Source organism: Panthera tigris, chromosome B4, assembly GCF_018350195.1.
Source record: "Panthera tigris isolate Pti1 chromosome B4, P.tigris_Pti1_mat1.1, whole genome shotgun sequence".
In the NCBI taxonomy this organism is placed as follows: Eukaryota; Metazoa; Chordata; class Mammalia; order Carnivora; family Felidae; genus Panthera; species Panthera tigris.
In genome coordinates, this window is record NC_056666.1 from 78,439,022 (window position 1) to 78,448,072 (window position 9,051).

The window sequence follows — 9,051 nt, forward strand, 5'->3', positions numbered from 1 at the left end:
GACAGGGTGCTGTGGACTTGGCCTGGGGTGAACAGCAGGCAAAGGAGATGTGGGTCAGTATGCAGAGTAAGGGAGACTGGGCAAACACTCGGAACAGCGGGCACGCATGATTTTACTGATTTGTGCAGAGTCCCCTGTGAGCTGGCTCAGGCTGTGGGCAAGGGACACAGAGCTGGCCAGGAAGGGCAGTGGAGGTGGGAACTGGGCTTAGAAGGTTCTGGAAGGCAAGGGGAGCAAGCGGCTGCCAGGTCACTCAGTATGTGACAGACGTCTTCAGACTTGACTCCACCGTCTTCTTCAGGATGGTGTGGCCGCCGGAGCTGGAGCCAGAGCTGAAGCCGGAGCCGGACACAGAGCAGGGGCCCCAAACCGGGCCCTGCCCAGAGCCCAGGGTGACGCTGGAGCCTCCGGTCACGATGCTGGAGCAGCCAGACCCAAAGCTGCCTTTCCCACCTCTGAGTCCACAAGCGCCCCCCAGGTCACCACCAGCTCCTCCAGACACGATGGTGCTGCCTCCCCCTACAGCTGCCAAGAAATGCGCCAGAGTCACGGCAGGGTCCTCAGCTCCCCACGGGGACCCCTCTCCCCAAGTCCCCTGATACTCACAGACAGTGACCTGGCTGGTGCATTCCCCAGACATCCTGATGGAGAAAGGACAAGAGAAGGAAATGCTAAGAAGGGCTGCAAAGAATGCATTCCCTCATGCTTTTTAGCTTCTTGGAGCAGCTCACATACCCAATCAGCAGATGAAACCCACAGTCCTGGTTTTAAATCCCTGCCTCCCTGCTCCCCAGCAGAATAGGTTGCCCTTAGTGGCTCGGAGTGCCAGGAAATCTCAGAATCCCCCTCAGCAAGGAGAGCATTGCAGTGGCAGTCCATCCCCCTCTGCCCCCTCGGCTGAGTTCCCAGGCCCCCCACCTGCACTCCTCGGCCTCCAGGAGCCTGCGGTAGGTGGCGATCTCCACATCAAGGGCCAGCTTCATGCCCATGAGCTCCTGGTACTCCCGCAGCATCCGGGCCAGGTCCTGCTTGGCCGCTCTCAGAGCAGCCTCCAGCTCGTCCAGCTTGGCCTGGGCGTCCTTCAGGGCCAGGTCCCCACGCTGCTCAGCATCAGTGATGGTGGCCTGCAGGTCGGCATTCTGGGATGGGTGTAGAAATGAGGGAGAAAGTGGCTGCAAGCCCAATACAGCCTCCCAAGTCACCTGCTGTGGATGGAGCTTAAAGCCCAGGGTAGACCACAATCTCAAGCGCTCAAAGTATCCATGGTCACCCCCACTTCCCCGTTGCTCTCATCCTAAGGGAGTGCATTGCCTCTTCTGCTTCCTTAACTCCCCGAGTGGGTCAAATAGTGTCCCCAAAAAATGTCATGTCCACCCAGAACTTCAGACTGTGGTCTTATTTGGAAAGAGGGTCTTTGCAAACGTAATGCATTAAGGACCACAAGATGATAGCATCCTGCATGCAAGATGAGCCCTAAATCCAATGAGTTGTGTCCCTAAAAAAAGACAAGAGAACACGGAGACAAGCACAGAGAGATGACGCCATGTGACAACGGAAGCAGGGACTGGAGTGATGCAACCGTAAGACAAGGAATGCCCAGGAGTCCCAGGGCCGCCAGAGGCTAGGAAAAGGCGAGGAAGGATTCCCCTGCCGAGCTCCTTCAGAGGGAGCGCGCCTGCTAACACCCGATGGCATGCCTCTAGTCTCCAGAACTGAGAGAATACACGGTCTGGTGTTTTCAAGGCTCCAAGTTGGTGGTACTTTGTTACGGCAGCCACAGCAAACTCATCTGCTTCCTGTCTCACCTCCTCCGATGATCTTCCCCTATTTCTTCCCACTCCTGCCCCTTAGCTCCTTACCCGAGGCACTGTAGCTCTACCCAGGCACTTAATGCCCTTCCTGTCCTGTATGGAGCAGTATCTACAAGTCTCATCTTGAGGGTGACCACCATCCTTGATGGTTTGAGAACAGCCCCATTTCAAACACTTTGTCCTGTTATCAAAGTACAGTAAAACCTTGGTATGGGAGTGTAATTCATTCCGGAACCATGCTTGTAATCCAAAGCACTCCTATATCAAAGCGAATTTCAAGAACCATTGGCTCAGTTGTGATCATGTGACGTTCAGTGTCACATACTACTCGTATTGCCAGACATCACTCGTTTGTCAAGTTAAAACATATTAGAAATGTTTGCTCACCTTGCGGAACGCTCGCAGAACAAGTTACTTGCAAGCCAAGGTTTTACTATATATCAAACCATGTGCCTCAGTTTGGGGTTTGAGAAATACACTCTCTGTGCTTACCTCTCTGATCTGATAGAAAACTCCCAGAAGGGGAACAACTTCTCTATCTAATCTGCCATCCAGTGGGTTTACCTTCCTGTTTGGGTCAGGAAAGAAGGCATTCCCTAAAGGCTCTCATTATTCTAGTCCCAGTGTAGTCTCATTCCATTCTATTCTATTCTATTCTATTCTATTCTATTCTATTCTATGTTTTTCTATTCTTTTCTTTTCTTTTGTATTCTATTCACAAGCACCTTGTTGTTGGGAAATATCATCTCTATCCTACAGATGAAAAAACTGAGGTTCAGAAAAGTGGTGAGGGGCAGAACTGGGACCCTAACCCCGGACAGCTGATGTCTGGTCCTAGACCGCGGGGCTCTGCCCTAGGTCTGGCACAAGGATATCCAGTCCACCATGTGTGTGCAGGAAAATGGGGCCAGGCGGGAAGAATTCCCAAGAGGGATTCTCACAGAACAGGCACCTTGCTGTGTGGCAGAAGCTGTGGGTCCCAGATGTGGGGACAGAGTAGCACTCTTAAGTACTGGCTGCTGGGCTGAGGCTCCGCACCCTCAGTCACCCTGGTGAACGAACTGAGCTTAGAAAGTATCTGGGCTCTGCCCTTAGATACTGATTCCCTCAGTCTGACAGAGGCCCAGGGATCTGCATTTTAACAGACATTGCCGAGGCATTCGCAAGCAAGGAATTCAAATCTATGGACAAAACACTGGATGTGATAGGTCCTGAATCACATCCCACAGGAGAGCAGGTGAGGATGGGTGGAGACTGTGTCTGGGCTTTGAATGGCCTGAGCTCCAAGGGCTTTCCCAGGGGGGCCCCACCGGGGAGTGGACGGGTCACACGTGCCCTGCTTGCCAAGCTGAAGTGCGTGAGGAGCCCGCCTGATCTGTCGTCTCGGCTCTCAACCCTCTGCCGATCCCAAAACCGATTCTTCGGGTTTGGGGAAAGTGGGTGCAAAGATACTGAGAGCTGAAGAGTCTGTAATCCTTCACGTCTAGAAGTGAGGTCTCCGGGACTAGCAGGAAACCATGTCTCTCTCCTTGCTGCCCTCTCCCTCTCCCCCTGCCAGCCCACACCAGGCACCTACAGCATCACCTCCAACCCACACAAAGCATCTAAAGCATCTGCCTACGGAGGGCTCGCCCCCCCCATGCACCCCCATTCCACTGCCCATCTCACCTGCCCCCTGAGTTCCTGGCTTTCACACTCCCCAATGCGGGACCCAGAAAGTCAGCACCTAGCCTTAGAGTCTCCACTGGGCTTGAGAAGTAAGACTCAAACGAAAAGACTAGAAAACAGATGGATTAACACTCTCCCCCAAGGAGCCAAAAGCCAAATGTACACCTGGCCATGAAAGGCAGCGCGAGCAGCGCCCCCTGGAGTTGTTCAGTGCAAAACACACACAGGCTTGAATTCAGAGGGAGGTCAAAATCCTCCGAAATGGGGTTTGAGGTTCTCTCCACCCAAATTATCCAAAGCTTCAGCCAGTACTCAAACCTGGACACAAACCTAGCAGTGACCCTGGCACCAAGAGAGTACCGGGAGGGCCTGGGGAGCTCTGGGAGCCTTACCTGCTTCTTGAGGTTCTCAATCTGACTTTGCAGCCTCTGACTCGCCTGCTGCAACTGAGAAATCTGGACTTTGGTTTCCTTCATGCTATCCCCGTGAAGCTGGGCAGATGCCTGAAGCTCCTGGTACTGAGGGGGACAGAGGTGACACCATTAGTTGAGAGGACCTTCACCTTTGACCCCAACACCATGAGAAACATTGTGTCCCCAATTCTTCGCCTCCTCGCATCCTCACTCGGAATGCAGGTGAAACGCTGAAGGCAGGACACGGTGGGATGAGCCCACGCCAGTCTGGGCTGGTGTCCCCTGGTTTCCTTCACTGTCCCCCTCCTGGAGAGGGGAAGTGGCCATGCCCACCCAGCCCTGGAGCCCCAGGGAGGTTATCAGAACTGCCCCAAGGGGACCGAGGGGGATGACCACCCTGGAGCATGGGCATGGAGACACAGCCCTTTCCAGCCCGGTGCTGCCCCCTGGCCCTGGCACCTTGGTCTGGTACAGCATCTCGGCCTCGGCTTTGCTGTTCCGGGCAATCTCCTCGTACCGGGCACGGACCTCAGCGATGATGTCACTGAAGTCCAAGCAGCGGTTGTTGTCCATGGAGAGCACCACGGACGTGTCGCTGGCCTGGGTCTGGAGCTGGTTCAGCTCCTGCAGGGAAGACTGACTCAGTGTCCACCTGCCCCTGCTCCCTTTCCCCCTTGGAGTCCCTGGCAGGTTGCCAGGATGCCTGACTTCTGCCCACACTCCGTCAGGGGGCAGCCCTCATTCCCCTGGGTGGTGCTGAGCATGCCCTCTGTTGTCTCCTCTCCTGAAAAGGAGGGTTGTAGGAGGTGATGTCTGATGACTCTTGCAGCGTGGACATTAAAGGTAAATGTCCTGCAAGCTCGAAATCGCCTGGTCCCCATCACTGCCCTGACTTCTTATCACACCTGCCTCCCTCTCACTCCTTCTGCTCCAACCCCCACAGCCTCTTCATTTCCACAAAGGTACCAGTGCTCCACTGGGGGCCCTGAGCTCCACCTGCATTTCCCCGGTTCCACCTTCCTGGTTAACTTCCCCACCAGCCTTCTAATCTTCTCTCAAACTTTGTCTTACAAATAAGGCCCCTCAGGGTGCCTGGGTGGCTCAGTCGGTAAGCGTCCGACTTCCGCTCAGGTCATGATCTGGTGGTTTGTGAGTTTGAGCCCTGCATCAGGCTCTGTGCTGACAGCTCAGAGCCTGGAGCCTGTTTCAGATTTTGTGTCTCCCTCTCTCCCTGCCCCTCCCCCACCTGTGCTCTGTCTCTCTCGGTCTACCAAAAAAAGTAAACGTAAAAAAAAAAAAAAATTACCCTATCTGAAATTGCCACCTGCCTTACCCCCTCCCCACCTTCCTAAGCCCCCTTTCCCTGCTCTGATTTTTCCTGTTGGTCATAGCACTGATCACGTTCTAACATACTCTACAATTTACTTCTTTAGTAGGTCTATTGTTTATTGCCTATCTCCCAACAGAAAGCAGGCGTTGATTTGTGTCTGGTTATTGACTAGTGCATCTCTAGGACCTAGCAATCCACACAGTACATTCTCAGTATTTGCTTGTCAAATGTCTGCATGACTGGATCCAAGTCACCCTAACCAGGCTTCGCCTCCTGGCCACTCCCACTGTGGCCAGGGAGCCTGCCGGCCCCATCCCCTCCCCTCACTCCCACCTGCCCTCAGCAGACCACCACCCTGCATTGGTGGATCCTCACTTCTTCATACAGACGCCTCAAGAAGCAGAAGTACCCTTGCAGAGACTCCAGTGTGCCTTCTAGCTCCATCCTGCTCAGGAAAACCCCATCCGCATCCTGGGGACAGGAAGACAGAAGCCATGTTCTCCCACTTCCTGCTTGTGGGTCCCACTCTGGCTCAGGAATTCTGGTCGCGCACTGCCCAATACTCATCCACAGCTCTCCCCGCAGACCCACTCCTTCCTCCTCCAACCCCGCCCCACCCTGTTCTCCCTTTTGCCTGACACTGACCCACACTGCCTTCAGGAAGCCTTCCCGGATTACTCTCAACCAGTTCTTCTTCTTCCACTCCCTCCCCACCCTCTCCCACAGTGACACCCAGAGCTCATCATGCAGTCCTTCCATCCGATCTTGTCCTGGGGTCCCTCTGTCTACATAGATGTCTCATTTCCCTGGGGCCCCCTACAGGCTGCATGAGATCATGTGCTGCATTAGGATTCCCACCCCCTGCCCTCCCAGCCTGAATTGGGCTTTAAAGGTGCATGGTGGGTGCTCAGGATCCGCAGGAAGCAGCTGGACACACCCCCCCTCACCTTTTTTAGGACCACAAAGTCATTCTCAAGTGTGGCGTGCCTGTAGGCCTCCTGCTCATACCTGTCAAATACGTACAGAAGGACGATGCCTGAGGTGGTGAGATCAGAACCCATGCCCCTCCTCCAAGCACAACCTCCCAGAAAAGGCCCCTCTTGCCTTTAGATGCTTCCAAGCAGGACACATAACCAGCCAGCTCCCCTACCTTCCCTATCAGGAGGTCATTGTCACAATCTGGCTATGACCCTCTCCACTCTTTCAGCCCGTGTCCACCTGACCACATGAGGCCACTTTCCTTCACGTCTATAAGGCACATTCCCACACCTCTCCTCACTACTCACAATCGTCATGTGAAGGGGACATTTTGGATTGTGTCAGGGAGATCACGTGACTTTGCCCAAGTCGTAGATAATTAGGTGGCGAGAGCAGATCTAAGACCAGCTCTCCCGGTCCCATCCTGGGCTCTTTGCAGGACCCACCCCGACTCACAAGCCATCCTCCCAATGGCTCTGAGGGCAGGTGACATGTTCCCAACCTACAGGTAAGGAACTGAGGCCGGCAAAGGTAAAAGGCCACACAGCTACCCCTTGCTCACAGTCGCCAAACCCAAGCCTCTGGTTAGTCCAGGGCTCTCTCCACACCACCAGGTGACCTAGGTGGGGAGCCCAGAAACACAGCCCAGCTGTGAATCATGCCACAAGCCTGGGGATGGTCCCCCTAAATGGATTCCCTTCCACTACCGAGACCAGAGAACATCTGAGTCATTTTAGCCCACAGCTTGCTCAACAGGATTTATCGAGGAAAAACCCACTGCGGCATTGTTTAAACAGGCCCCTCCCAGGCCCCTGACCGGACACGTGGCCCTTGTAGCTGGATCTATTGGAACTGAGGCTCTCTAGACCTGGGCATCAGGCACTGTGGGGCCTCCTTACCTGTGACAGCGGGGCACCCTGAGAATCAGAGGGCTTGGGATACAGAAGGGAGGCCACCCATGTGTCTCTGGGAGCTCAGCATGTGGGAGACCCTCCAACCAACAGCCCCGATCCAAATCCTCCTGGACCCCACCCGGGCCCCCGGGGGCACTGGGGTTTGCCTACTTGGCCTTATACTCTTCCTCCTGGTCCTGGCAAAACTTCAGCTCGGCATCCAGGGCCCCTCGTTCTCTCTGGAGCTGCTCCAGCCACCTCTTGAGCTGGGCCACATAGGCCTCGAAGAAAGACTCCAGGCCCTGGGGACTGTTGCTTACCCCCTGCTGCTGTAGCAAGTGCCACTTAGTCTCCAGGACCTTGTTCTGCTGCTCCAGGAACCGCACCTGCAGCACAAACAGAGGGTCCCTGAGGCTCCGGTAGGACTCCCTGGCCACAGGCTCTGGAAAGTCAAGCCCCAGGAACCCCCCACCACCACTTAGCCCACCTTTCCCCTACCTCCCAAATCCAGCCTGGGCAGGGGCAGCCTCACGCCCTCACATGAGGCTCTGAGCACATCAAAATGATCACGATGGCTAACAGGGGAGGGGCTTCCCACTGCTGAACAACTGTTCTCTGTCCCTGTGCCCCAACCATAGAACAGCAGGGCCTCAGCCTAATCAGGACTGCAGTTAAACCACTGGAAGGACTTCCTCACTGCAGAAGTGATTAGAAAACTGGTAGCCAAGGAAACTTCTCCATTCCCAAATCCACGGAGGACAGTTCCTCCAAGGGAGGCCCAGAAAGAGGGGCTTAGCCGAGTTGACCCTCACCTTGTCAATGAAGGAAGCAAACTGGTTGTTGAGGGTCCTGATCGCTTGGGTCTCCTGAGTCCGCACCGCCTGGAACCGGGAGTCAATCTCAATCTTCAAGGGGGTCAGCAGACTGTGGTCGATGGTCACTTCCCGGATGCCCCCCGGAGGGCACAGGGAAAGCCCAGGCCCACAGCGGCCCTCCCCAAGCCACACCCCTAGCCTTCCCCCTGATGCCCAGGCCCTCCCACGAAAGCCCCCCCTGCGCCCCCCAAAAGAACCGAAGCTCCTGCTACTGAAGCTGCCTCTGCCACAGCCCCCAGAGTGAGGAGAGCAGGCCGAGCGAGCACTGAAGCCCCTCTGGGCCTGGCAGGAGGGGTGAGACATGGTAGAGACGGAAGGTCACACAGCTGCAGGCAGACAGACGGACAATAATCGAAGTGTGTGAGTTCCTGCCCCGAGGCCCCAGCACGAGACTTTTATCCCCTCCCATGCCTGGGCTGGGCCTTGGGGAGCAAGATGTTCTTGGCCTGACTGTATCTGTCACTGGCTCCAGCTGACCTATTCCGACACGGCTGGAGAACAGGGGCCCAACACGTGCGGAGCCCAAGAGAGAAGGAGGCCCGGACCCTGCCCTCGGAGCTCCCAGACCAGCAGGAGAGCTGGGCCTGTCCCAAAGACAAGGAAGCAGCCCGAGACCTGGACCCCAGGGCTGGGGGTGGGAGCGATGGCCCCAAGCAGTCACTGTGGGTCATTCAAGGAAGGCTTCCCAGAGAAGGAGATGGGGGGGTGGGAAAGGAGAGACGGGGTTCAGATGGAGCATCTGAGTGCCCAGGAGACACTGGACAGAAGAGAGTGAAGCTTCTCGAGGGAGAATCTACCTACAATAATTGGAGAAGGAAGGCGCTTGGTGGCAGTAGAAGAAACTACGAGGTTAATAGAGGTGTTATTGTCATCGTTGGCTGAAAGACGCTCCAGGATTTGGAAATGAAACCGAAAAACAGGGTGTCCAAGTCCCTCCTCTTGCTCAACCCAGCAATCATCCATGAGGCGCCACCCCACTCCAACCAGGCATCTCCATCCAGGATCTGGGCAAGTGGCGCATTTCCAAGCCCAGCCTGTGTCCCCGCTCCTTCCACAGGCACGCAGCCCAGGCCCATCCACTTG

At 55.6% G+C, this 9,051-nt stretch overlaps 1 protein-coding gene across 1 annotated transcript; it reads right to left on the reverse strand.

The window, feature by feature from the left end:
• Nucleotides 1-8,430, reverse strand: KRT78 (keratin 78). The gene is made up of 9 exons (XM_007081361.3): nt 7,906-8,430; nt 7,265-7,479; nt 6,170-6,230; nt 5,598-5,693; nt 4,352-4,516; nt 3,872-3,997; nt 919-1,139; nt 607-641; nt 1-525 (listed from the first exon to the last, which is right to left on the reverse strand). The coding sequence occupies exons 1-9, from the start codon at nt 8,269-8,271 to the stop codon at nt 254-256; spliced, it is 1,557 nt and encodes a 518-aa protein (XP_007081423.2). The 5' UTR covers nt 8,272-8,430; the 3' UTR covers nt 1-253.
• Nucleotides 8,431-9,051: the final 621 nt, after the last annotated feature.

Bases quoted from the DNA above. Each gene is read 5' to 3' on its own strand.
- KRT78 (XM_007081361.3), bottom strand. From the start codon at position 8,271: ATGTCTCACCCCTCCTGCCAGGCCCAGAGGGGCTTCAGTGCTCGCTCG. The intron at 5,694-6,169 runs GTGAGGGGGGGT...TCCTGTCCCCAG, and splicing joins ACTTTGTGGTCCTAAAAAAG to GATGCGGATGGGGTTTTCCT. The intron at 3,998-4,351 runs GTGCCAGGGCCA...TGTCCCCCTCAG, and splicing joins AGATGCTGTACCAGACCAAG to TACCAGGAGCTTCAGGCATC.